Raw genomic sequence first — 27,540 nt, 5'->3', positions numbered from 1 at the left:
GCTCCCGGCTCAGGAAGCCTCAGCCGATGGGCTCAGGGGCGCTCCCAGCCCCACCGGAGGAGCTGGCCGCGCTGGCGGGGGTGTGAGCGGCGTCTGCAGTGGTCTGTGCTGGTCTGTGCTGGTCTGTGCTGGTCTGCGGTGGTCTGTGCTGGTCTGTGCTGGTCTGCGGTGGTCTGTGATGGTCTGTGATGGTCTGTGGTGGTCTGTGCTGGTCTGTGGTGGTCTGTGGTGGTCTGCGGTGGTCTGTGCTGGTCTGCGGTGGTCTGTGCTGGTCTGTGGTGGTCTGTGCTGGTCTGTGCTGGTCTGTGGTGGTCTGTGCTGGTCTGTGCTGGTCTGTGGTGGTCTGTGCTGGTCTATGATGGTCTGTGATGGTGTATGGTGGTCTGTGCTGGTTTGCTGGTCTGTGCTGGTCTGTGGTGGTCTGTGCTGGTCCGCAGGGAGCAGGTCCCCCCACACCATCCCTCAGCGCAGGGTGCCAAGCTGCAGCCACTTCCCGGGTATGAAGCAGCCGCTGTTCAAACACTGGTATCTTTTTAAGACTACTTGCTCTCCTGAAGAGCCTCTTGTTTTCTCCACATTGGGCTTTTAAATTCTACAAGGTGGGCTTTGCACTCGCGCCTTGGGCAGAGCCGAGCACGCAGGAACGGCACTAGCCAGGCACGGCTACAGCTATTCCCACGGCAGCTCCAAGCCAGAGCCGCACGGTGGCTTCGCAACGCAGGGATGTGCCGCCCGCACGTTGCTGTCTAAAAGCCCCCACTGCAGAGGCCCCGACCAGGATCAGTTTCCCAGCACACCGGTGCTGCTCCGCTCCAGCCGAGCCGACGTGCCGTGCCGTCGGTTGGATGCCAACGCTGCCGTTCCAGCAGCCCCCATCCCTGCCGGCTCCCCCCAGGGTCCTCGCTGCCGAATGAGCCGCGAATGCACCCAGAGCTCCCATCCCGCTCCCCCAGCTCCCCCCCCGTCCTTGGGCGCCCGATCGCCCACCCGTGCCGCTGCCCGCTGCCTCTCTGCACCGACCCCTTAATGCGGTTGCCTCTTCTCTGCATCGGGTCAAGGCTGCTGCTGTCAAGTCAATGAGGAGAGAGCTTTGAAATCTCTATTTTTTTTTTTTTTTTTTTAGAGGCTGCAAGCTGGAAAAACCACTGCGGGTTCTCAGGGCTGCTGGGGACGGAGGGAGGGCAGAGGGAGAGTTGTCTTCAGGAGACGGTTTTCATTGCGAGGAGTTGTGCTCCCCAGACTCAGTCCCGGTGTTTCGGGGCCCTGCAAGTTAGAAGTTGTTTGAGATTAAGATTGCTTTTATCCCACCTGCTCATCCATGCAATAAAATGCAGAGGGGTGAATTGTGGCCTTAAAACAACTATCCTGTTCAAGCCGCAGAGGCAGCAGTGGGAAGTTTAATTTAATTAGCATGATACTCGGAGATGTAACTTAATCACATTAAGTATAGATCAACGTGCTCTCATTTAAGCTCTCCAGACTTCAGAAAACAGGGACCAATTGTCTCCCACCCATCTTTAATTCAGGAAGAAGCAGAATTTTCTGAGGAAAAGGAACCAGCAAGGCTTATGGAGAGCTTCTCCCTGTGCTTGTTTCAGCTGATTTCTCCCCAAAGGAAGGTAATAAATTGGTAACGGGTCCCACCCCTCGTATAGCACCGTTGTCCCTGGTGAGAAAGGAGCCAGGAAAATCACTTTTTGTCCCTCTCAAATGGCCTAAGCTTTGCCTTACTTGATGCACGGTCCCCCGGGTTCGTTCGGCGTGCGGACGCTGCCCACTCAGCCAGGAATACCGCACAGAGATTGACAGGACTGAAGGGTGTACAAAACCAGCACGGTTCATTAACAGGAATCAAAATGACCTTCTCGCTCCTCTGGGCTTCCCTCCGGCAGCGCTGTGCATTCGAGTCAAGCTGGCCGGCGCTCGTCGCTGCCCCGCGCTCGGCAGAGCCCGGTGTGGGTCCCCCCCAGCATCACCCCTCGGCCGCATCTCGCCGGCACGGGCGCAGGAGGAACCAGCCAGCGCTTGTCAGAGCACAAACGCCACGGCAGAGCTGCCAAGGTGTTCTGGGTGCTGTGAAAGCTGCTTGGGCTCATCTTGGCCCTTGAAATAAGTGGGGTTTGTTGGTTTGTTTGTTTGCTTGTTTGTTGGGAAGAGTCCTAAAAGAGTTGTTTTGGCTCAGCTCGGACAGACTCGTTTCCCTGATTGAGGTGCTAACCTGAGCAATTCCTGGTGTCCCCTGCCAGTCAAGAGGCAGGTCGATGTCTCCGACATCGTTGTCACGACAGCAACAGTGAGAAACAGGCAGGAGAAACTCGCCTGCCTGTCCGAGGCCAAGTTCAAAGCTTCGTCAGGCAGCCCAGGCTCTCCTGCCTGGCAGATGCTGTCGGACAGTCTCATCCCGGGCTGGAGGAGCTTTACAGAGACCAGAGCTGTGCAAGGTGCCGCGTGTGACACGTCCGTGCCGTGCCCTGGCTCCGCGGGAACCTGGCACCTTTTCCGTTTCGGCATCCAGCACTGACGCAGAGCCACGGCTCTACACTGTCCCCGCGGCAGCTCGGGGTCGGGGGAGCGAGTAGGCTGCCTCTGCCCCCGGTAATTTGATTCACTGTTGATATCTGATGGTGCTCCTACACAGTGTTTTATGAGGCCGCGATGCCTTCATTATGAGTGTTTATTAGCCCGTCTTAATTGCCCGTTCAAGACTGTAGGACCCGCGGCCATCATTAAATGACAAGCGGAGTTGCAGAGCAGCGGAGCTTGGCACGAGCTGCCTGGGCTGACTGCGAGCACAGCCTGAGCCCCTCGGGGGGACGTGCTGCAGCCTGGCTCTGGCCGGCTCTGTGGGTCCTCGGTCGGACCTGAGCAGCCCTGGGCTCTGCTCTCAGCACCCTCCGTCCTTCTTCTCCCGCACCCCTTTTGGAAGGAGGGGACCCCACCGCGGGGCTCTCCACGGACAGCCCCCCGGCACAGGCTGCTGGGCAGAAGAGATGCAAATGCCACGTGGCGAGACCGGGCTCCCCGTCTCGCTGCCTGGGGGGTCGGCAGCGGGCGGCTGTGGGGTGCAGAGCCGCAGCTGTACTGACAAACCAGGAGCGAGACCCCCGACTTGGCATGCCAAGTGCTGTGTCACTCGCAGGGGCGTCAGCCTGAGCCCAGGGGTGACTCCCCGGGCTGAGATCGGCACCCCAAGGGTCAAATCACACCCAGTGACTGCAGACGGGAGCTGTGGCCCCCCACCAGTGGCACCCAGGGCTGCCCAGGCTGGATCCCAGTGCCAGAAGCTTTCTGGGATCCACTTGGATCAGCAGCCACATACCCCCAAGCAGGCTGGCCCCGTGCTGCAGTTTGGTGACATTTGCGCTGCCACCACCTCTGTTAACAGGGTATTTAGCAAGCAAATAAACAGTGAAAAGCAAACAGGTACAAGGAAATAAGTTTTCTCTACAAAGGGATATGGCACAGGTATTCTCCTGGCCTCTGTGCCAGTGGTGAAACACAGAAGGGACCGAATTCGGGTTAATCTCGAGTCCAGAGCTCCCTCCTGGCCTGCTGGCAGAGGACGCCCAGCCCGGGCGGCAGAGAGGAGCCATCGGCACGGACGTTCCTGCCGTCTTCAGGGCCGCCGAGCGCCAGCACGGAGCGCAAGGCAGCTGCTCCGGCCCAGAGGACGCAGCCCAGCTCGGGGCGCGATGGAGGAGCAGTGCCCGGGGCTGGGGGGTCACGGGGGGCTGGTGGGGCTGGGGATTTGTAACAGGGTGGGACCTTCCCGCTCTCTGTGCCGGGACCGAGTCCCTTCCCACGCGACGGCAGCGAGGGTCAGCCGGGGTCGCGTCGGTGGCCGGCGGCCTCGTGCCGGCACGCAGCGTGGCGGGCGCCGCTGCCCTTGCGCTAATGCGGTTTGTAGTTATCGGAAACTGGACTGCGAAGGAGCCGGGCTCCTGTTTCTATGGAAATGTCCAGGAGCAGCGTGCCAGGGAGCAGGAGAGCAGCAGACGCGTTAATGGGAGCTGCTCGGCACGGCTTTCTCCGAAGGGGCTGTGATTTTGAGAGGAGGCAGCTGGGGTCTCCTGGGAAGAGGTTTTTCAGCTCGTTATCACCTTCCCGGTGCGGAAGAGCCCACGGGAGCCGCCTGGGTGGCGCGGGGCTGCCCGGACACGGTCCCTTCGCCCCGCCGTGCGGCTCCCGGAGCTCCCAAAGCCCCGCACGGCCCCGGGCACCGCCCGGCTGCGCCCGCCCCGGAGCGGCCCCGTACGCGGGGACACAGCGAGGGCTCCGGCCCCGCGCCCCGTCCCCGTGTCACCCCGTCCCCGTGTCACCCCGCCCCGCGGGTCGCCGTCCCCGGGCACCTCGGCTCCGGGTTGGGGGGCGCTGGGGCCTCGCTGGAGATGGGGGGGTCCCACTTGGGGGGTGCCCGGTGGTGTGTGTGGGGGGGAGCCGGGGCCGATCGCGCCCCACTTGAGGCACCGGAGCTCGATGGGGTCCCCCCGCTGCGGGGCCGGTCCCGGTTGGGGTCACACACCGACACCCCCCCCCGCCCCCCCCGGTTGCCGGGGGTGCCCGCGGCCCGGCGGCGCGCGCGGATTGGCGGTGGCGGCGGCCCCACCCCGGCGGGGCGGCCCGGTCTGCCCGGCCCGGCCCCGTGAGCGGCCCCGCCGCCAGTCTGTGCCGGCGCTGCGGAGCGGAGGAGCGCGGCCATGGCGGCGGCCCCGGCGGGTAGGGCGGGCGTGGGCCGGGGGCGCGGGCGGGGGGGCCGGGGCCGCACTAACGGGCCTCTCCCCCTTCTCCCCACAGAGGCGGAGACCCGGCAGCGGCTGCTGCGCACCGTCAAGAAGGAGGTGGGTGCGGGACCGCGGCGGCCCCCGCGGGAGCAGCCCCGTCCGCCTCCCCCCTGCTCTTCCCCTGCCTCGGCTCGGTGACCCCCCCCCCCGCCCGCGGCGATGGGCGTCTGCGGCGGGACCCTCCCCGGAGGGCAGCCCCGGCCCCGGGCTCGCCTGTCCGCAGCGTCCCGCTGGCTCCTGCCGGTGCCGCTGCAGCGAACTGAACGGTTCTCCCCAAAATAACCCCCAGCCCCGGGCAGGGCAACGGGCCGGAGCGTGAGCCCGCCCCGCGGCGTGGGCTGCAGCTGCCGGGCGAAGCGTGGGTGCCCGGTTCCTGGGTGGGTGGAGGAGCGTCCCTGCAGCACCGCGGAATTTTGGCACCCCGGTGTCCTGTGTCTTGGGAACATCGGCTTTGGCTGGTGGCAGGGCTGCTCTCGCAAGCTGTGGTTTTCCGCAGGGAAAAAGGGGCGACTGCTGGTGCTGCTCCCCTTGGAGCTGGGCTGGGACGAGCCCCGCGTTGCAGCGACGTGCCCTTTCGCAGGGCGGGAGGCAGCCGGGTGTTGGGGACCCCAGCGCGGATGGGGCTGCACGCAGCAGCCAGCCAAGAAACCGGGAACGCACACATGTGTGTTGGTGTGTCCAGTGCAGGGCGATGGCGTTTTACATCTGCTTGCTCTGCTCTCTCTGTAACTCCTGCTAGTTTATACTGTTCTATGCTGAGCTGCCTCAAGCTCCTGTCTGTGCAGAGCTTAGCGTTTGTAGCGTGCGTAGCATGAGCGCGGTGAGCTGATGGTAGATCTAGACAAGGAGCTGAGGGTCCCACTGCTCTGTTCGTGTGGAGCTGGGCCGCGTGGGCTGGCGGGGCCGCCTGAGCTACCCGTCCCTGGCCGCGGGGTCTGAAGTGGCCGAATGCGATGGGACCTGCTGCCGGGGAACCTGGGCTTGCTCTGCCCTGTCGCCGGGAGTCGTTGTCATCTCCTGCCTGTGGTCTGTCCCTCCAGGTCACCTCCCCATGGATTTTGGAGGGTGTGATGTGTGACGTTTTGTTTCTGGTCTCACAAGCAGCTTGACATCCGGCTTACGGGCTGCGGAAAGTGGAACGTCGCTGCTGGAGACCCTGCTCGGAGCAGGGTGAGCAGACCCGTGGGTGGTAGGTCCGGGGAGGGTGACAGCGCAGTGTTTGGCTGTTCATCCAGACCACTTCCCACCTTCAGTCCTGTGCCGGGTGTGGTGGTAAGGAATACTACTTGTTGCCTTGGCAACAGCCATTAAACCAGAAAAAGGGTATGACATTTATTTAGCATCGTGGATAAAGCTGACATCTCATTATTACCGTCTGTCTGCGACTCCTCCTGAGCGGAGAGAGACAAAACAGCAGGCTGCGCGTCGGCTGCCGCTGCAGGATGGGAGGTGAGGGTTGCCCATCAGCGTGCCGGTGAAACCGCTCGGCCGGCGGACGGGAGCTTCCACCTGGAGACTGCGGTGGCCTCTGCAAGCTGGCACGGCACGCGAGCATCTTCTGCGCTGGCGTTCAGCACCGGGCTGCTCTTCCTCCTGTGCGGGGCCTGTGTGCTTGAACGAAGTGCAGCTTGTGCCTAGGGGAGGAGGGTCGTGACGTGCCCTTCCGCCGGCTTCTGTAAAATAAACGTATCGTACGAGGGTTCGGTGAATGCAAGTAAAGACTGAAGGAGAGAGGTGATGTACGGGGAAGGCCCTTCTGCCCTGGTAAAATGCCACCAGCCGACGCATCACGGTGCCGTGACGTGGGCGCGTGACACAATCTCGTGTCTCTCCAGCGGCCCTTTAGCAAGGGCAGTGCTAACACAGAGCACAGATTGTGTTTTCTGGGGGTCTCATTGCTCTGGGCTCTGCCTCGGGGCATCGGTGCGGGTGTGGGTTCTTCACCCGCGCAGGCACCGGGTGGTTGCGTGTTCCTTCAGGATTCTCCCAGTTCTCCCAGTGCTGCTGGAGGCAGAGACCTGGCCAGAGCCTTGGGGCGGCACGGTGGGGCTGCCCGTGCGCAGCCCCGGGGTTCCGTGGCAGCCCCCCGCCCTGCGCTCTCTCCACCGGGCTCTGCTCTGTTACGATTTAAAAAACCCCAAAACCCGGGGAGACACGATCCCATGGGTGCCGTGGTTAATTATTTAGCAACATCCCTGAAACCCGGAGCTGGTGGGGCATTCTTTTGCCTGTTGGTCCCTGCCCGTTAGGCCCGTTTTGCTCATGCTTTTGTTTTTTCTTCCTCTCCCAGACTGACGTCAGGTTAAGTCGGGAGCTTGTGCAGACTCCAAGGAGTAGTAGAAAGGGCCAACTGCAGAAATCTCTTCCTCCCCGGCCCCCACTCCTGGAATTTTTACCTTTCTCAAAACTGCATATTCTCATTTCATTAGACCACGTCTGGTTTTGCTTCAGCCGTGGCTCCGTGTGATCTGCTGAGGTCCTCGGGTGCCGGTGAGCTCCGCTGAGACCGGGGACAGCCATGGATCACGCTTGGGAAGCCGTGTCACGTCTGCCGTCCTGGTGCGATAACTGAGTGAATAAAACATTGTGAAGACGAGGTCTGATTAGAGAAGGTGGATAAACAGTAAATCAAAATTACCCAAAGCACCGCAGCGAGCAAATGGACTTCGATATTTGGTTGTTGCCATGGTTAATGCATTTTTATTTTTAAGAAGTCCTGCTCTGCAGTAGATCTACAGGTTGAAATGAGTTGTGCTATCACCATCTTTTTTTTTTTTTTCCCCCCATATGGTCATAATAAGTCAGACTAACCCTGAAAGCTGCAAAATTGACTATTTGTCAGCAGACTGCAAGGGAAGGAGTGAAGGTATGACTTTGTGAGGAATCCTGTTTCCTGTTATGCAGGATAAGCAGCATAACCAAATCCTCTCTGATTTTTTTTTTTTTCAGAGCTTTTATCAGATGGAACGAGGCTTCTTTAAAAACCCAGAGCCTGCAATACCCAAGTTTAAGAGGATGTTGGATTCTCAACTGAAAATACTCCTCTTGCAGCCGATGCTCCTTCCCTTGTTTTGCACGCTGCAGTTTGAACGGAGGAGGATCCCGGGGCTGGTTTTGCCTGTCTCCGGGCGCTTGCATCGCGCAGAGGAGCAGGTGGGGAGGCAGGTGGTACCCGTGACATACGGGCTGTGCTACGCCGCGCCTGGCAAATTAGTTGTGTGAAAAGCTGAATGGAATACAAAAGCAAACAGTTGTCTCGCTTATTCTTCTGCAAAAACTTAGTTTATATTTAACTTGCCACTCGGCAGGTAGCTTTAAGTCTTTTCCTCGTCAGTAGCTGCTGCGCCTGTACGGAACATTTTGCTGCCTCTTCTTAGAATTTTTTTAAAAGCTGTTGTTGATTGACCACAGCCTGCTCGCTGATGTCCCACGGGCCCTTATCGGATATATTGTTTATTTTTTAATAGCTTGAATGGTTGTCGCTATGTAGCTGTTGACTAATTCCATCATCATATATCGTAGGGCCAGCAGTCGGTCTCTCTGCCTCCCACCCTGTAAACGAAGTGCCCCCGCTACGCAGCTGTGTGGTCTAGTTCGTGGCTAAGTAACGCAGAGGGACTGGTAAGAGCAAGATTTTCGTAGCTTGGCTTCGTTTTTCTGGACCGTGTATGTATGCCTGTAGTTCCAAAATATCAGATTGCAGGTGTCAATGCCAGCTATTTCATTCTGGATTGGTAGAAAATTGTAAATTAATTTAATGTTATTAGGATTTGAAAAATTAATGTTGATAGCTTTAAATGTTCTCAAGGCCAATTTAAAAAAAAAAAAAAGAAAGAGGCCTTTGTGTAGCTGTCGAAACTGTTCAGGCAAAATGAAGATGAGGATGATAAGCTGCAGGTTTGTAATGAAAGCTGCTGTTTGCAGAGGGACCGTCTGACGTCTCTCGAGCACCCAGGTCAGCCTTTTTCCAATGTTCCTGTATCAAAAGTAAACAGACGGCTTTAATGCAGCATTTCTCGATTGCCTGCATCGATCTCTTCTGAAAAGAGTATTACTAATCGCTGGGGACCATTTTCTCTCCTTGTGAAGATAAAAGCCGTGGTGTGCAGAAGCTCTCCTACTCCGGAGCCCCTGGCTTGATCTTTCGTTCCCAGCACGGCTTTCGTGCTGCTTTCCTCCTTCCTTCGTCTCCCTTCTCGGCGGTCGGAGATGCCTCCTTCCTCCCCGCCCAGCCTCTCCTCTCTGCTGCCAAAATGTCATCCTCCTCTCCTTGTGGCGTCCCGGCCGTTGCCATGGAAATACCTGGCTTTTGCACAGATTTGGGACTTCAAAGCAATTCGGGGCTGGAAGTTGCACCTGGGTTCGGTGCAAACAGCGTCGGTCTTTGCCGTGTTTGCTAATTGAATGCGAAGCGCTTGTCAGCGTTAACGTTTAGCGCCTCGGAAAACAAAAGCTTTGTGGTGTGATGGGTGCAGAATAAAACAGGGTAGAGCTTCGAGATCAGGCGTTGGAAACGGAGAAATGACTAAAGTTTTTCCCGAAATGTTGCGGTGTCTTTATCGAGCATCTCGCAGCTAGCAGTGCCGGCAGTGCCAACAGATGGCATGGAAATTTGTGTTTGATGAGCACAACAGGAATAGAAGCAGCTATAACATGATCCTAAATGAGCTTAAATTAGTGTTGGATGTACGGGTTTTGCCCAAAAGTTGCTGCCCTGTGAAGAAAGTCTGGTGCAAAATACTGCCAGCAAATACACGTCACTGGGATCGTTCCTGTTTCCCCCAGAGTGCGATGCTGCATTACGGACCTTTCCATTTGGGTTTTTTTTTTTTTTTTTTAATTTCCTTTCCAGCAAACTGCCTAAACATCCAGAGTTTATATGCGTTAACACCTCCTTTCCCCCCTTACCCCCCGCGGAGACTCAGCCCGGTTCCCAGCCGTGAGCGCCCACGGTTCCCGTGGAAGGTCTGCTGGCTGGCCGGAGAACCCCACGTGTCTCACGTGGATGATACCCCAGCCGCAGAAGGTGCTATGTTTTATTTAGTAAGTGGCGATAAATAATTAAATAAGACTTTTAGTAAAGCCGAAGGTCTCAGTCGGTGGGGTTGCCGTCGGTGTTTCTGTGGCAGCAGGAGCACGGAGCTGCCGAACGGCTTTAAGGGCAAGTGCGTGGCAAGAGTCCGGCGCCGTAGAGGAGTGCCGCGCTCTGCGCGGGGACCGTGGTCTCTGTCGGTCCATCGAAGTGGCTGGCGGGAGAGTCCTCGAAGTCTCTGGGTATAAACAGTGCGTGTACGCTGAAGCTGGCAGTATTTTCACTGAGTGGAGCACGATTAATTGGAATTATTTAACGGTCAGCTAGTAAACTCTTAGAGAAGTGGCAGAGCTTGGCTGCGACTTGGGATGGTGCCGGAAGAGTCTGTCTGGAACTTGCTTTTGGAATAATCAGGGTGTTTGTTGCTGGAAAGATGAGAAACTGTATCTTGCAACGCCAAGTTGGATAATGTCAGTTTTATAAACAGGTCTGCTAAAAAAGGATGTTGTAGCTTTGTCGGCTAAAGCAACAAGAATGGCAATAGGCAGACATTTCATTTTCAAATGAGAAGATAAATCTGGTTTGTGAGGGGTATTAGACGGAGGTGAAGCCGTGGTAGGAGCCAGACACGAAACCCAGCCTTGCGTTTCTGCCGGGAAATGTCCGCGGGGTGACCCGGTGGCAAAGCCCTGCAGTGTGACCGTGGCCGCGCGAGGGACGGTGTTTGTCCTTGCCGGTGCAAACGTGCCCAGGGTTCTCTTAATATTGCATCCGCTTCGCTAAGTGATCCTGTAGCGGTTTGTAATACCTGAGAAGCGATAGTGCTGTAGTGCTACGTGGACAGGTCTTGCGCGGCGTGTGGGAAACTGTTTCCTGTGGAGCTTAAGCAGAGCTTGTTCCTGGAAAGAGACCTTGATTCGGAGAAGCAATTAAAGAAATGCTCAGATTGCATCAAGGAGTGCCCACGTGGACTTGTCGCACCAAAACTACCATGTAAAATGGGATTTTTAAGTGCTAGAATTAACTCCCAAATACGTAATCACAGCAGCACTTAAAGACTGCGATGAGAATGAGAGAACAGCTCATAAAAGAATTTGAAAAGCAAATATACAAAAGCAAACCAAGTTTAAAGCCTACATCATCAGTGTGGGGGGGTTTGTCGGTTGGTTGGTTGGTTTCATTTTGGGTTTTTTAAAAACACATAGGAGAGCAGGTTAAACAAGTTGATGGAAAGGACGTGCGCTGAGAATTGGTGAGGAGACTTGAGCGACAAGCGGCAGTCGCGGATCCTGAACGCAGGGCTTGGTTGTGCCTGATGCCTACGGGGATGCTCTTTCTGATTCCTCGCATATTTACTTGGGATAAGAGTCGTCTTCCTGCAGCCCGTTCGAAAGAGATGGGCAGGAGGAGGGATTTCCAAGGCTCCTCCTGCATCCGCCGGGGTTTTTCCGAGCTATTGCAGTGCTGCTGGTGAGCAGAGGGGTTTTGTGGGGCACCGCAATGGTCGGTGCTCGGTTGCCCTCCTAGGCAAGGTGGAGCTGAGAGGATGCAGGCAGCTGCCTGGCTCTGGTGCGGCATCGTCTCGTCCTACCCAAATCCTTGACGCCCCACGCGGAGATGGGTGTTCCGAGGTAGCAGAAGACATCTTAATTTCCGGCGTATCTTTTGTTTTCAGGATGTGGGTTACCTGAACATTCGGCAGAAGGTCTTGCTGTTTCTGACCAAACCAGATCGATAGCAGTTTCTAAAAACATACTTCTGCAAAGACCAACTGAATCACTGGAGGCATTTATTTTATTGTAGCTTTTATTTCTATGAAGTGACTCTTTTTGTGGAAAGTCCCGCTACAGGGGCTGCCGTCAGACCTGGCTCTGCTCTCCCGTTGCCCTGGCCGTGCATCCTTCAGTGGCTGGCTGCTTTGTCCCCGTGGAGGGGGACGGAGGACTCTGAGCACCCGGCTGTTACCCGTGTGTCTCCGTACCAGAGGCCGTTTTCCGGGGTCCTGTCTCTGGGACCCCTGAGGCTGGCTCTAGCAAACAGTCCCACGCCTGGGAGCGTCCCCGCAGCCGCATTGCACAGGGCTCGCTGTTCTGCCGCCCTTTCGGCAAAGTGACCGAGCTTCGCCTTGAAACAGGGCTGGGAAAAGGATCAAGCTGGGGACTCTGTTTGCATCTGGCTTGCTAGAAACGATTCCACAGAGCTACGGCCGAATGTACGGGAGGTGCTGTGCTTCGATACGCGTGCCTTGATAACCAGCGAAAGGCTTTGCAAGAAGCGTGGCAGGAAAAATTGTGACTGTAAACATTACTGAATAATCTAGGGTACAAGGTGTGTGGTGGCTTGGCTGAAAAAATCCAGCCAGGTAAAACAGAGTTGTGAGTCAATATTGCCTTAGACTGATTAAACCCAGCGTTATTGGTTTCTGCTCTCTGCACCTTGGTGGTTATTGTAACTGCTGCAATGTTTGGCTTGCTCCACCGCTGTAAATGACAGCTGGGGCCGGGTACGGTTATGAAGCTCTGTCGTGGGAAAAGTCGACCCGGAGACGAAGCGTAGCCCTGGGAATTTTGTAGCAGAGAGATCTAAGCCCGCCTCCCTCACTGGGGCTGTTGGATAGGTAAGGGTTTGTCTTCATTTTTAAACGGGGGGGGGGGAAGCAGTTAGTCCAACAAAACGTTAATAGCAATGTTTTGGCTGCGATGGAGCCGGCCAGGCCCAGGGGATCCAAAGGAGAGGCTGAGACCGCTGGGATCAGGACCTGGCTGGAGGTATGGGGGGTGCAAGCCCTAATCCCTGGTCTGAAGCGAGTGTGCCGGGATTCCCGATGCCCCGCTGAATGCTGGAAACCCGAGGACTCTTCTCAGTGCCTGCGGCTCTTGGATCCGGCTTTGGAGATGGGACAAGGAGGAGAAAAAAATTGTTTTCCTTGTAATTCAGACGTGCACGTGAAGCAAAGCGGGACTAGCTCACTTGGTCCCGAGCCAGCGATTCAGACGGCGGTGCCGAGGCTAGCCTGTCCGCCGCTGTCTTTTTGGAACCGCAGCTAACGCCGTTGGGTTTGCAACGTGGACACCTTGTTGTGGGGTGTCCCTGTGGCCCCGCTCTCCCGGAGCAGGGGCTGACTTCTCCTGTGCTCACAGCTGGGTTGCATCGCTGTGGAATACTTTATGATATTTCCCTCGAGTTTACCTACAGCTAAATTATTAGTTGCTGCTTTAATTTCCTTTCTAATAAAAGAAGAGCAAACATCTCATTTTCCTTAGACTGGCTTTAGATAAAGAGTGGGCAGCTTCATTTGTCGAGATTGTTCTGGCTACAATATGAGAATTAGCATTAAAATGCTGGAATGCAGCGTATTTAGAGGCTGTTCAAGTCTTCTCTGTGGAGCGAGCCAAACGTGGGTTAGCTGGCGTTCCCCGTCCCCGCAGCGTCACAAACCCGCTTGGCTTTCAGGAGAGGATGCGGGTGGCAGATGGCGGCTGCTGCGGCCGCGCTCGTGATCCCGGCCGGCTGGGAGAGCCCTTCGGGACCTGCGGACGGCAGCCTGGGAGAACCTGCCAACAATTTTGGGGTTCTCTGGGCTGGCGCTGCCCGGCAGATGCCAGCCGTGTCCATTTATGAGCAAATGTAAGATTGTTTTGTTGGAAAACTTGCTGGGTATACCGCTTGTTTTCTGTTAGGGGATGGTATCTGTCTGCGTGGCCCCAGCCTGTGGGGCTTTTCTGTTTACTGCGCAGCTGCTCCCGTTCTGCTCTAGCCCTTCCCGGCAGGTGAGCGCCCTTGTTGCAATGCCCTTTCCGCTTCTATTTCTTTAGATATCTGTGATTTATTTTGTTTAATGTGATAACCTCGGTCAATACAGTGCTTTCCCCCCCCCTATTAATGAGTAATTTTCCACTAAACTGCATCTCTTGCAAGGTTGGTTTTTTGTGTGCCTTGAGAGTGCAGGTTGGTCGTGCCGTGTTGGCACCAAGACGCCCGGTCAGAGCCGGAGTCGCGCTGTGCCAGTTGCTCCACAGGCGCCAAATCAGCAGATGGTCCCTGCCCCACGGAAGGCAGTCCTGCCGGCGTGTGACTGCGGGCATCGCGTCGGGGCGGCGAGGCCACGGCTTGCGCGAGAGGTGGCCGACAAATATGTGAACATACTGCTTAAATTTGAATAAGTTCCTAATTTAATCAGAAGCCGGTAGCTACGTGCATTGATTCTCAAGTTGGTTTTGGGGGTTTATAATACGGACAATATCGGCGTTGCCGTGAGGGTACGTTTTATATCTGTGTGCTCATCATTTTCTAATAGATTAGTCGGATGTGTGAGAGACGTGCCCGTGCCCCGCTGTCAGAGGAAGCTCAGCCCGGTGAGGGCTGTCAGCCATCTGGACGAAGGCAGCTCAGCCTGCAGGGAAAGCTGAATTTTGGGGAATCCCTGGGGGCCCCAAGGCGTGCGTCACCGGACCCCTCTGCCAGGGCTGCAACGAGGGGCCGATCGGTGATGGTTCTTGGGGTGACCGGGGTTTCGAAAGGAGGGATTGGCATGGCTTTGTTGGACTCCTGTAATGTCGGGTGGAGGAAAAGGAGGATCTCTGTTTTGGGGCGGACCTGGGCACCGGTTGCTGGAGGACAAGAGGTGCGCGCTGCTTCCCGTCTCTGATGCACCGCTCCAGCCAAGGTCGGGGGATATGTCTCGCTACAGCGCAGCACATGGAAGAGAAGAACTCCTTTCCTGTGCTGGGACCTGCTCTGTCCCCGTTCCGGTTTCACAGTGTTCCTTCTCTTGTTGAAGTTTAAAATAAAACCCCGCTGGAGCCGTGAAGCCCGAGCGAGGATTGCAGCTGCCCCCCTCCCGTGGCGCTCAGCACGTGGCAGCGATACGAGGGGCAAAATTGTACGCCGTGCCGAAGGTGCCCTGATGAGGGGCAGCTGCACTTTTCGGCCACTTGCCACAAAAAAGCGCTGAGGTAGAGGAGGGAGCAGAGCCCTCCGTGCCCGGGACGTTCCTGCAGCTGGAGCCGCTGCTCCGAGCACAGGGTCGGTATGTAGGAGCTGCCGGAGCTACGTCGCGCTGTGCCAAGGGGAATCTCCCGGCGCTCTGAGCCACCTCCGGTCCCGGGGTCCGCATCTCGGTGACGTTCCACCTCCGGTCCCGGGGTCCGCATCTTGGTGACGTTCCCTGTTGTGAGTTCCTGACTCACCGTCAGCTCATCTGAGCTGCCGTGATGCAGGTGAAATCCCTGTGCGAGTGCTGCTGCCCCAGGTACACGAGCAGGCTCTGTTAGTCGCCCCGCACGTCGGAGCAGAGCAGCACTGGGAGCTGACCTGATCGCTTCGACATGCGGAGATACGCTTTTGGCTTTAGATATGACTTTTTTCTTAATCAATATTCGTAAAAGGATTGCCTTTATTGAGCTGTCAGCTGTGCATATCTGACCTTGATTATATCTCGCAAAGAAGTTTAATTCCCCACACGGTGCCGTTAAAGGTCCCTCATCCATGCAAGGTTTGCTTGAGCAAGTCTTGGCCTGCTGGATTTTCCTTTACCCTGTGCCTTCAGAGAGAACGTCCTGATACGCAGAGCTTGTCTTACACCCGCATCTCTGCACCCTGAACCCTTCCCTGCTTTTTCTGAAGCCGAAGAGCGAAAAGCAAGATGTTACAGAGGCACTGGAAGAGGAGATCCAGGCACGCTGGCGCTCCGGAGTTAAAAGGAAAACCAGTTAAGCACTGGATGCTTAAGGACCAGACCTTCAGCTGGATTTTTGCTGATTTCAGCAGGATTAGGGAGGGTGACAGCTGGGAATGGAAGTCACCGCCGCTCCGAGCAGGGTAGGACAGTCTGGCTGTAAGAGGCACGGCACCTCGGGAGCAGGACAGCTGGGGTCTGCCTGGGAGGGCTGCGGGGTTCACACCAGGGCTGGGGAGATGTGGGGGCACAGGCAGGGGACAGCAGATCCTGTCACCTGCTGGTATGAGCTGCCGGCGCTTCGCCGGCGAGGCTATGGTGGGCATGGCGTCGAGGAGGCAGTCTGGATGGAGGATGGCGGCTGGCAGAGCTAGGGCGGTTCATGGGGCCATCGGTTTGGGGCTGCCGCCTCCATTAATAACGCCGCCTCCATTAATAACGCCGCCTTCTCCAGCCCTTCCTGAGCCAGGCTCAGACCCCTCTGAGCACTGAACTCCACATCTCTGGTGTGCAGCTCCTGCGTCCTACAGAGCCGTGGGGGCGAGTGGAGGAGCTGCTGCTGCCGCTCTGCGTTCCCCGCTCTGCGTTCCCCGCTCTGCGTTCCCCGCTCTGCGTTCCCCGCTCTGCCCTGATCGCCCGACCGCGGCCCCCCGCATCCTCCAGCTTTGAGGGCATTTCACGCGGCATCCCACCCTGAGAGTCGGAGCACCCGCAGCCTGTGGGCACTGGGAGAAGTCATTTCTGGTGAGAGTGCGAGGTCACTTGAGGTGCCCGTTACTGTGTAGTAGCAGCATCATGTATTTTGGTGTTCCCTTCAATAACTGAGCTCAGCACGTCGGCAAGGTAGCTCCCAGGAGCAGCGGGAGATGTGGGGGGAGGACGACACGCTTCCGACAGGAGAGGTTCAGCAAGTGGGGACAGTCTGCTGGCAACCTGCGCTGGAAGCTGATCGTCGGAAATAGGAACTCAAAGCACTTACAAAATCCTCTCCGTCGATAGCGACTCAGGTTTGTAGCCTGTACTTGCTGCATAGGGTTGGGACAAAGCTCTGTCTAGCCCAGTTTTCTAGCTCCAAAATACCGAGGGAACAGCACGGGCTGCGTGGGAAGGTGTTCTGGAGAGCTGCGAGCTGGCTCAGGTACGTCTGTTGAGGCTGCAGGCGCGGCGGGGAGGGCTCTGCGTTGGAAAGGTGAGGGCGAGCCCTGCACCGTAATCCTGCGCTGTTCGAGCCGGCAAAGCCGAGCCACGGGGAACCAGTCTCACCGCGGCACGTTGTACCCGCTGGCTCTGAGGGGATGCGTAACCGGGGGCTCTGACCCCTGTGTGTCTCCAAAACAGATCTGAGGGGTCCGTACCCTACGAAAGGGGTGCTCTCGGTGGGAGGGGGAGAGCCGGGCAGTGTCAGTGCTGGAAGAGCAGCAGTGTTCGAGGTACTCGGATTTCTTTTTTCTGGAAGTTCTTGGCTCCTCAGGCTCCTCCGAGCTCCTGCCGCGGAGCAGCCAGGCAGCCCTGGGAGCTTCTCCAAGGCTGGCGTCTGTCCTCTGCAGCTTGTTTACCTGGCAGGTCTGACCTCCCATCTCGTGTCTGCAAAAATTACGCTCCTAATTTATGTGGGCTCCTATTTATTTTCTTCCCCTAATCGTGCCCCTGATGTGCGACCTACACGACAGTTTCCTTTTGATGAACTGCGCTGAAACGAGTGCCCGTACCGTGTCGTGGGAGTCAGGCGGTGGGAGGGCAGCGCCGATGCGTTGCTATGCAGGTAGCGTTCCTGGTCACATTTGGTGCCAGGTGATCGTGGACTTGGGCACTGATGGATAATTACAGTCATTTGGGGCAGCTGTGTCCCGTGAAATTTGTCAAATCCCCGTAAAATGAAAGAACCTAACAGTACCGTTACCTTTATTAAGATGTCTTTTATCTAATTGATGCTTGATTTCCACGCTTAACTCTCTACTCGTAGTTTTTCCTACTTTGAAGTTTCTAAAAACCAAAACAACCCCTTTTTATTTTTTAATACCTGACTTTTTGAAATAGCTGGTGATGCTCAACGAGCGAAGATGCGGTGATATTCCGTGAGACCTCGTGCGCCATCAGAGGCGATTCGAGGAGTCGGAGAGCGGAGGAGGTTTCCTTACAGACACGAAGCAAGCAGAGCGCCTCGTGTCCGCTCCACCACGGCTCTCCTCACCCCGGTCTGTGGCTGAAATTTGAGATTTTTCTCTAACTGGGCCTCTGTTCCGCAGGTGAAGCAGATCATGGAGGAGGCGGTGACGAGGAAGTTTGTGCATGAGGACAGCAGCCACATCATCTCCTTCTGCGGTGAGTCGCTGGTGGTGGGATGTTGGCGTGACCCGGGGGCTGGAGCACCCTCTCCGTGTTGGGCTGTCCCTGCCCGGCGCTGGGGCCGTGGTACCGCGGTTCCTGGGGACATGGTCCCGCTCTGAGCGTTGTGCTGGGGCTGGGAGGTGGTTAGTGCCAGAGGATGGCTGGTTCCGGCAGCGGTCCGAGTCCCTGAGGCCTTCGCTCTGCGCTTAAAATACATTGAGATGTGTCAAAAAGAGGGAGGGATGTTGGCAGTGTATACGGTCACTTAAGAAATACTAGAAATGATGTTTTCCTTTTAATTCCTTTGAGAATTGATTCAACAGAAAGTCTGTTAAGTCCAAATATCTCTTTGTATTATGGAATAGGAATTTATGGAAAGGAGTCTTCAGTCTGCGTGAGCGTGGGAGCAGAGAGGCTGGAGGCTGCTAGAGAATTTTAAGTGGAGTTTGTGGAAGACCTGCTCTGATACTGTGCTGGTTTCGGGCTTGCTTTCTGGAAGCTATGCTTTTCACTTAAACTGCTTTTTTCACCTATTTTTTTTTTTTTTTCCTACTGGTGTGACAATTTTGTAAATGTGGAAGTGTTTCAGAATGAATCCATCCAAGCGTTTTTTAAAAACTCCCCTGAAGAGCTGTTGGCTTTTGTCTGTGATACGTGCTGGGGGGGCGGGGGGTACACTCTGGGCAAGGACTGTGGAGCAGAGATCCCGAGGAGAGGAGGAGTATTTGTGTCTCAGAGGGGGTGTGGAGCAGGAGGGAGCAGCCTTGTTCCCGGTGGGACCTGTCACGAGTTTGAAGCCGGGTCTCAGCATCCTGCCCGGTGCAGAGCTCAGCAGGCCGGCGCATCCCGGGAGGAGCGTTCGGGGCAGCCTGCCAGCTCCCGGTTTGTGGCAGCCCAAACCGCGACCGCGATGTGGTGACACACGGCGCGGCTGGCGAGCTTGCGTGGCGGCGGTGCCCGGGCTCCTCCCGGCAGCTGCTCTGCGCTGGAGACAGTTTCTGGGGGCTGGACCAGAACTTTGCAATCCGAGTGGCAAAATTAGATTGTTTTGGTCCTTTGCGCAGCTTCGGTCACTCATTCGAACTGGAGAAGAGCCCACCTCGGACACAGTTAATGCCCGGGTAAAGCAGGTTCTGCAGCAGCCTCAGTTGTCCAGCCCACCCAGCGCTGCCAGGGTCAGCGTTTGCAAAAGTGCGGAGACCTGGCTGGTGGACTGGGCGGTGTTTGAATGTCAAAGCTAGGCAGAAACCAGTTAGCCTGATGGCAGGGTGAGCGCTTCGGGCTGTCGGATGAGTGAGGCGGTTGGAGCCCTGGCCGTGGAATCAGGCCCTTTTTGCCAGCGCTGCCTGGGTAAGAAAATTTCTCAGCTCCTTGGGGGTGCAGGTGGGGTGGGCTGGAGCCATCGGGGGTTCGAGGACACAAAGGGACAGCGTTAATCAGAGACCTGAGCTGTGGCTTCTGTGTCCCAGCAGCCCTGTCAGAGTCGGGTGCTTACCCGCTCCCCCAGAGCTCGAGAGCGCGCTCCGGCAAGGCGCCCGGTGCCCTCCATCTCTGTCTCCTCAGTGGCAGCTGAGAGGTGAATACCGGTTTTGGGAGACACCAGCGACTGCTGTGGAAGAAGAGCAAGTCCCTTGCTGTCCTCTGGCACGGTCGTAGGCTTACACAATGGTGGTTTTCCCAGGAAAACCTTTGGTTTTGACTCTGTTGACAGCCCCTTCCCTTGGCTCCGTTGCAACGGAGCGTTCTGCCAGGCGCGGTGGCTCTCGGGACGGTGTGGATGCAAAAGCTGTCACTGCTGGTCACTGACAGCACTGGGCAAATGGTGGAGGTAACTTGCCGAGGGCTAGTGATTGTGCCGAGTGTCTCACCCTGCTGTGCTTCCCCGCTTGCATGTGTGAGATGAGGCTCCATCCGCCAAAACAGGTGGAATTGCCCTCTTTGGGACGCTGCCTGAATTTCGCAAGACGAAGTCCCTCCCCTGGACTCCTGATGGAAGTGGTCAGAGCCCCCCCTGCCCGCTGACTCCCAGGGCAGGATGCCTCGTCCTGGAGCGCAGCATCTGTCTGCTCGGAAGGGGCTTTTGGGGAGCGCGGCGTGCGTGCCCATGCCCCGGTAGAGCTCCCATCTGCACGGCAGGCGCTGCCCTTTCTCCCGGCTCAGTCTGATCTCGCACGCTCAGTGGCCGTGCACCGCTGCGGAGGAAGCCGTGCTTCCCCCGACGTTTAGCAGGCTGCGGTGATCTCCGGAGGAGCTTGTGCCCGCTGCCCTCTGCGTTTCACGGATTTCTACTGAGAAGGCAGAAGGCAGACAGAGGAGGGATGGTCGTAGCTCTGCTGGGAGCAGCTCTGCTCCCTCTCTGCCCACTCACCAATTTTGCAGCCCTGGCGCCTGTGCTACGGGCCACGTGCCGGCTCTCCCTGCGCCCGGCTGCCGCGGTAGTGTCTATGGCAACACGCAGGGCGATGGCTGAGCAGGCGGCTGCAGCGCCGGCAGATGCAAAGCCGGAGTCTGGGCCCGGCTCTGCCATGGAGTGGAGGTGATGCTGTGAGCTCCCTCGGCCTGGGCCTTCCTAGCAGCCACAGCCTGACCGCTCGTGGCGGTCCTGGAGGTCTGGGGGGGATCCCTGGGGGCACCGCTGGGCAGCGCCTGGCCTCTGCAACGTGCCTGGGTGCTCCTGGAGCGGATCTTGGGCACCTCCTTGTCCATTGCTGCCATGCGATGGTGAACGCCCGAGACCGGGGGTCTTTCCCAGGCCAGCGGTTGCCTCTGCAAAGCGCTTAGATGGCAGGAACAAACGGTCTGCCTTTCTGCAGGGCGCAGACCTGCTGACAAACCTTCCCTGCCTTCCAAAGAGAAGCAGCGTTCAGGGAGGGAGGCCGGCTGGCCCCTGCAGACGGTACGGCTGAAAGGGCCTTGGGGGAGACTGCTCCCGGGTGCTGGGAATGCTCCGGGTGGGTTTTATCTGTGGCTTGCTGTTTGCTGCCACCTCCCCTCCCCAGGTGACAGTTTGCCGTCCCTGCTGAAAGCCCAGCATCGCTCCAAGGGGAAGCATTGCTCCAAGGGGAAGCATCGCTCCTGCAGACTGAGGAGCTTGGGCCGGCACAGCCGGGCTCCGCTGCTGCGGGGTGTCTGCTCAGCATTGCTGCTGCCAGGGATTTGAGACGGGGATGTGGACCCTGCAGGGTCCTCGGCCGAGCAAGTTTCTTTAAAGGGCAAAGTAATAAACTCCCGTGTCGTCCTGCGGCTCAGCCCTGGGACCGAAGCTGCCGGGGAACCTCTCTGCTGCTCCGCTCCGATGCCACGAGCCCTGGCTTCCAGGTAAGGGGGTGGCAGCCTGTGCCCGTTTGGAGCCGGATCTGCTTGCTGTGCCTGTCGCTCTCGGCAGAGGTGTTTGCTGAGTTACAGTCAGCTGCGCTTCCAGCACGCCCAGGCTGGGGCCATGTGGCTGCTGCTGAGCAAATGCTGCAGGCAGCGTGCGGAGGGGGAGCGGCGCTCCTCCATTTACAAATAGCTGAAGGGCAGCTTGCTAATTTGGAGGCTGGGAAGAAGATGACAGAAGTGATGACAACTAGCTTTTGAAGAAGTTGCTCCGAGAAGGCTCGTGCAGCGCTGTCGCCACTGAGTAAGACTGTAGCATCTGCAGACAGGCACAAAAAAGAAAGAGACGGGAGCTGTGAGGTCTCCTTTTCTGCTCCGGAGAGCAAAGGGGCTGCCTTCTGCCTTTTCTCCTGGACCCTCGCATGAAAGACACGCAGGTGGTGCTTTCAGGCCCCGCGTGCCTTTGTATGCTGTCGACCGAATGGCATCGAAAGAGCAGAACAGACTTCAAGGTGTGACTCATTCTCTGCTTTTCTGTGCAGCACGAGGCTTCACAGCCTGGAATTATTTATAGCCTCCTGCGACACGGAGCTGAGGCATCCAGGCACGAAGGGCTCGTTGGGTCCTTCTGGCTTCTTAATGATGCTGCTGCACTTTCACTGGCTTCTGGAGTCTGCCCCTTCTGGTCTGTCTGCTGTTGCTCTCTCATTTGAATGGTATGTGCATCTTCCTCGGTGCTGTGGCTCTCCGTGGGCCGGGTGAGCTTGTAAATAACCTCAGTCCCTGACAAGCAGCGTGCTGCGAGCCTGGCTCTGGCTAGGCAGAGCTGCCCTTTTCTCTGGGAAGAGCCACCTTCCTCGTCGAGCCCTCCTCATCCTCTGCGTAGCCAGCGTACCGCAAACCCCTTCTGACGAAGCCGGTGGTCTGGCAGGAAAGGGCGGCTGCCCTGCTTTGCCCGCGAGGGAAGGGTTTGAAGCAGACAAACGCGAGTTGGCATCTGTCACGTTCGTGCTGCCCTGGGAGGCTGATGGAGAGCCGGCAGCGGGGCTGGGGGCCTGCGGGAGCTGAGGGCTTCGGTGTCCACATCAGTGCTGAGACTGCCTTCGTGCTCGACCCCTGACTGGTTTGGATCGTGCCGGGCCAGAGCACTCTCGGGATCTCAAACATCTTTAGTCTTTTGCCAAGAAATAAACCTCCCAGCTTGCCTGGGTGTAGCTGCACAGAGCCCCTGCGCCGTGCGTCCCTGCCGTGGGGATGGGGAGAGACTTTCTCTTCGCAGTGTCTGTTGGCAGTGGTGGCAGTTATGAACTGGGCTCAAAAAAATCATAAGGTTAAAAAAGAAACTACCATTACCCCTGCGTTTAGCATGGACCCGGTGCACTTAGTTTATGTGCTCAAGCTTCTGAGCCCTTGGGAGAGCACAGGGAATTTTTCCTATGGAGAGTGTACATTTGTGTGTAGTTTTGCCAGCAGGAGTAGTGTTTTGGTTCAGGCTATGAGTCGAGGACAGATGCTGATGACTGCTCCGTCTTTCTGGAGGGTTTTCAGCAGTCCGGGCTTTCTCCCTTGCGCTGCTCCCTGCCAGGCAGGGAGGTGATGCACCGCTGATCTGCGAGCGAAGCGATCCGCCGCTCTCCCACATGAGCGTGAGCGTGAGCACTCTCGCTCGCCTGCTGGAAATTCGGAGCGGAACTGACGGCGCACGGAGCCCCTGGTGCCGGGCAGAGGCTGTGTGCCGGGGGGCTGCAGTGCAGGGAGGCGGCCCTGGCTGCTGGTCCCTGCGGTGCTCTGAGCCGCGGTGGCCCCTCAGCTGGGCTGCTTCGCACAGCCCTGTGCTTGCCGGGGTGGGGTGCCGTGTCCTGGCTCGGTACCGTACGGCATGCCGGGCTCCAGCGGAGGCAGAGGGCTCCTGGTTTGCTGAGGTGTTTTGGTGGGCAGCACAGGCAGGGCCACCTCATCGGCTTGCCGCAGGCTTGCTTGCGTGACTCTTCTTTCTGGCGTATGAGGGTGGGTGCGAGGCACAGAGGGGCTTTTTGGGCTCGCTGCCTTGCTGGCCTCTTGTTATCGCATGCAGCTGCTGGAAAACCAGGGCCTGAGAAGGTGCAGATTGGCAGCATAATCGATGTGAGAGCTGATGGCTTGGCGGAGCTGGGCATGCCACAGAGCCAGCGCTGCTCTTGCACCGTGTCCGGCAGCTCCGGCGCCCAGCTGCATCGGGTTTTGAAGGTGCTGCCGTGACTTCTTGTTCAGAAGTGTATCAGCATAACCTTACATTCCAGAAACAAAGCTGTGGCTTTTCTGCTTGCGATTCCACTCCAGCTGGCTCCTGAACTCACCTGACCGGGGTTGACGACTGCTGCTCCGTCCTGCCGAGGTTAGCAGCGGAGACCTGCCTGAGCTGTTGGGAGATGCCTGCTCCGTGGCTGGGCACTCTGAAGTGGGTTTGACTGGGTGCAGTCTCAGGCAGGTTTGTGTCTGTCGCTTGTATTTCGGCCTTGGAGCGTAGAACAAAGGAGTGAAGGGACGTGGGGTAGGGCGATTTGAGTGTGCGTGAGGGAGGGGTGGGTCTTCTCGCTTTTGGCCCCAAAGCCGTGAAGCAGTCTGGGCTTATTCTGCAGCTGCAAATAGCCCTCTGGGACAGGTAGGGAGCCCCATCTGTGCACAGGCTGTGCTATTTGCACGCGTCTGGGCTTTGGAAGAGTTTCTGCAGGGCTTTGTTTACGACCTAGGTGTCCATCCAGCGGCTCTGCGTGGCTGGGTTTGGGTGAGCAGGACTTGGCTGGCCCAAGCATGGTGGGTTTCTGCTGTTAGCGCAGGACGTGTCTCGCAGCACCTCGGCTGCTGCCCGCCCTGCCTGCTCGGCGGCGAACTCGGGCATGGCACTAAGCAGAGCAGAGATAATGAGAGCGTCTCTCAGCCCTGGGAGCTGATGTTGATGGGTCTGCATGAAATGTCTTTTTAAATGTCTCCATAGAGTTGTTCAGCTGTAGGAAAAAATGCCTTTCCAAACGAGAGGCGAATCGGCATCTGCTGGGCTGCTGCAGGGAAGGCTCAGCGTGGCTCGCTCTGCAGCGGCAGGTTCTTGGGGAGGGAGGGGTGCCGTGCACCAGAAAGCTTGTTGTCAGACCCAGATCAATAGCCTGCAGAACTGTGGGTCTGTGTAATTTTCCAGTGCTTTGATCAGCCTGTTTAATAAGTCTGTGTTTGACACTAGACATCCATCCTGAGCCCTCCCAGGGGACTCCGCCAAACAGATTGCCGGTGGAGCCTGTACGCGTGTGCGTCTTTCTGTGGAGTCATCGCCGTCTCCCGTCGCCAGCAGAGCCGGCTCCCCGGGCTCCCCGCTCGCGGCGTGTGCAGGCAGGGAGCCTGGCAGGAGAGGGCAGGCGGACGGTGCTTTCCGGGCACTCGCCGTGGTTTGGGGAGCGCCTGACGCTGCTTTTCGGCAGAGCCCAGTGCGGGGAGTTAGGCGAAGCATCGCGCGGGGACTTCACTGCCGAGTACCAGCTGCGAGGGGCCAGCCGAGTCACCGCCGAGCAGGGAGGGTCTCTGAAGCCAGGCTGAGCTGCTGGCGTTGCCTGTGCTTTATCCCCAGGTTCTCTTCGCCTTTAGTTTTTTTTGTGAAAATGTTTGTGTGAACACTGAGGTTTTTTTGTGAAAAAACTGCCCTATTTCCTCTGCTGCTTTAGAAATCCTGTCTGCCTGTCTCTTGCTTTCTTCTTCTTGCTTAGACCGTCCCAGCGCAGGGGGCCAGGGCCAAAATCTCCCGTTCCCGTCCCTCAGACTGGGCCGACAGGAAAACTTCAGAGAGTTGTTCTGTTTCTCTATAAACGGCAAGAAACCCGTGAGGAGAACGTCAGCCTGTTTGCCTGCTTAGCAAAGCAGTGACCCTACCTGGAGAAGACGCAGCGCGCTTGCCTGTCAGTTGTCGCACGTCTGATGAGGACGTTTTCCCTGAAAACCGTTTCGGACGCGTTTAGCCGGTGGAGCAGCACCAGCTGCATCACCGTGCAGCGTACAGCCACGCTTGGCTTCGAGCTGTTAAACCGCAGATAAACTGTTCGCTCCCACAGGCCGAACCCGGGAGACTCTGTGTGAGCGGGCTCTTGGCAGCTCCTGACCCGGGCAATCGCTGTCGTGAGCCGGTCGCTCCTCTGCTGGGAAAATCGCCGCTCTGGGAACAGCGATCCTGCAGCGCAGACCTGGAAGCAGGATGTGACCTCCGTGCGTGCTGAGATTCCCCAGCATCAGCATCGATTTGTTTGCATTTAGGATATCGTGTAGTGGAGTCAGATCCTGGCGTTTTCAGAACAAAGGGCTGCGAACACAACGGTCCGAGTCCTTTCTCCCGCTCTGTTTTTATGAGTGAGCAAAGTGCTCCGAGCCATCCTAATCCCGGCCGGTAGCGTGGCACACCAGTGCGGGCCGCTCGCTGTTGGCGGCGGGGACACCACCTCTGTGGTCCGAAAGCTGCACGTTCCCAGTTCATGGCCAGTCTAGCAGGATCTCTTTAGGCTGTCGGTCGGTCAGATAAGTGAGTCCAAGACAAGTTAGTCTGCCTGACCCGTCCCTCTCGGGTGATTTCAGGGAGACCCTGGCTCTACGTTAGCAGGCACAAGTTACCTCTCCATGGGAGTGCTTACATCTTCGCACGCCCACAGCTCATGTTTGCTTCCATCAAGCTAGCCCTTTTGTTCGGATTAGCCGAGCTTCTAATAGCCATCACCCAGCTCAATTCTTCTGTTTTGCAAAACTGAGACGGTACCTCTGTTAGGCAGCAGAACTGATGACTCTGCGGGCAGAAAAGTCGTACCGCCGTCTGCTGCTTCGGGTCAAAAAGACATCTGGGTTCCCTAACCTCCTGTCTGCTTGGGCAGGAACGGAACGTGGCACTGGTTTCCTCTTGGGAAACGTTTCCGCTGTGCAGTAAGGGCATGGATGCAGCGGGAGACTGGCTGTAGTGACGTGAGCTCCGAGTTCTCCTGCCGCTTCAGTAACAGCTTTGCTCTGTTGCAGCTGCTGTGGAAGCCTGTGTCTTGTACGGCTTGAAGCGGAGGGCGGCAGGGTTCCTGCGCAGCAACAAGATAGCAGCTCTGTTTATGAAGGTGGGCAAGAGCTTTCCTCTGGCGGAGGAGCTTTGCAAGAAGGTGCAAGACCTGGAGCAGCTCATTGAGAATGCGTAAGGCGCCAGCGTTGCTATATCCCACGGGTCGCTTGCGTGCCGGTGTGGGCGTGTAGTTTGGGTATGGCTGCGGATCGCAGTGTCCACCTTGAGCCTCTACAGAAGGAACGGCTCTTTGGTGGGGCTGAGTCCTGCCTCGGGCTTCAGGTACTCTGACTGAACGAGGTGCTTTTTAGGAGACTGAACTGTGGTTGTGGTTTAAGCCAGGATGGACAAGTTCTTACTTCCTCTGCCCCTTGTCTCGTGCTCCAGGGACATCTAAGCACGTTTGCTCCTGAATGGCCACAGTTTATGGACCAGTGCGCTAAGCCAACTGGAACCAAATTTGGTCTGCCTCAATGTGCAGGGCTTGAACCTGCAGTAATTCAACTTCGGTTTGAGAGTGGCTTACTCATCCTTGGACAGGAACCAGGGAGACGGATGGCGCAGCTACCTGGGGGGAGGAATCTTTATGCTGTCCTAAGATAAGCCGCTTTGCTTGCAGACTGCTGTCCTCAGGCACCAGTGGAAAAGCTGTGTGGGTTGGAGGACTCTGCTGAGGCAGAGGCTTGTTCTAGGGTGCCTTTACAGCGGGAAACCGATTTACCAAAGTCAGTTTTCAAATGCAGATGTGGGCCTTCTGGAGTAGGGGGTGGAATAGATGCAGGGAGGAGTCTCCAGAGCCCTGTCCCCGCGGTTCCCTGGGCATCCCCCAGCCACCACAGTCAGCACCACCGAAACCCCGGGCCGTGCTCCCGCGGTGCTCGGTGCCGAGCCAGTGACGCTGTTGTCTTCTGCCTTGTGCCTCTAAAGACGAAATCAAGTCCAAGGCATCCCGGAGAATGTGCGCAAGATGCCGAAGCTGCCCAACCTGTCTCCTCAAGCCATCAAGCACCTCTGGATCCGCACAGCCCTCTTTGAAAAGGTCTTGGATAAAATCGTGCATTACTTGGTAGAAAACAGCAGGTGAGTGCTGGCACAGGCCAACCATTTGCCCATCCCAGCTCACTACAGCATCTGCCCCTTCCGATGGTACCGGAGGTGTTGCCGGCTGAGCTGTGCCCAAGTGGGCCAGAGAAGTCCCTGGATGGGGCAGGCCAGTTGTGTTGCTCTGTGCCCATCACGGGCACTCTGATGGATACCCTGCTGCTGGTGGCCACCGTACGCTCCCTAAAATAAAGACAGGCCACCCTTGCTCTGCTGATGGCTGGGTTCTCAGGGACCGCATTGTCCTTGTCTGCTG

General features: G+C 57.3%; 1 protein-coding gene across 7 annotated transcripts in view; it reads left to right on the top strand.

The window, feature by feature from the left end:
• Positions 1 to 4,639: 4,639 nt before the first annotated feature.
• Positions 4,640 to 27,540, top strand: part of SGSM1 (small G protein signaling modulator 1) — a 47,305-nt gene continuing 24,404 nt past the window's right edge. For all 7 annotated transcript variants that reach the window (XM_075769372.1, XM_075769371.1, XM_075769370.1 and 4 more), the window contains exons 1-5: positions 4,640 to 4,716; positions 4,795 to 4,838; positions 17,737 to 17,812; positions 26,153 to 26,315; positions 27,111 to 27,263. In XM_075769372.1, coding sequence (XP_075625487.1) covers positions 4,698 to 4,716; positions 4,795 to 4,838; positions 17,737 to 17,812; positions 26,153 to 26,315; positions 27,111 to 27,263 — 455 coding nt within the window. In that variant the 5' untranslated portion in view covers positions 4,640 to 4,697. The remainder of the gene's footprint in view (positions 4,717 to 4,794; positions 4,839 to 17,736; positions 17,813 to 26,152; positions 26,316 to 27,110; positions 27,264 to 27,540) is intronic.

The sequence above is a fragment of the Balearica regulorum genome, chromosome 17, assembly GCF_011004875.1.
Source record: "Balearica regulorum gibbericeps isolate bBalReg1 chromosome 17, bBalReg1.pri, whole genome shotgun sequence".
In the NCBI taxonomy this organism is placed as follows: Eukaryota; Metazoa; Chordata; class Aves; order Gruiformes; family Gruidae; genus Balearica; species Balearica regulorum.
This window is presented reverse-complemented; position numbering and strand designations above follow the sequence as displayed.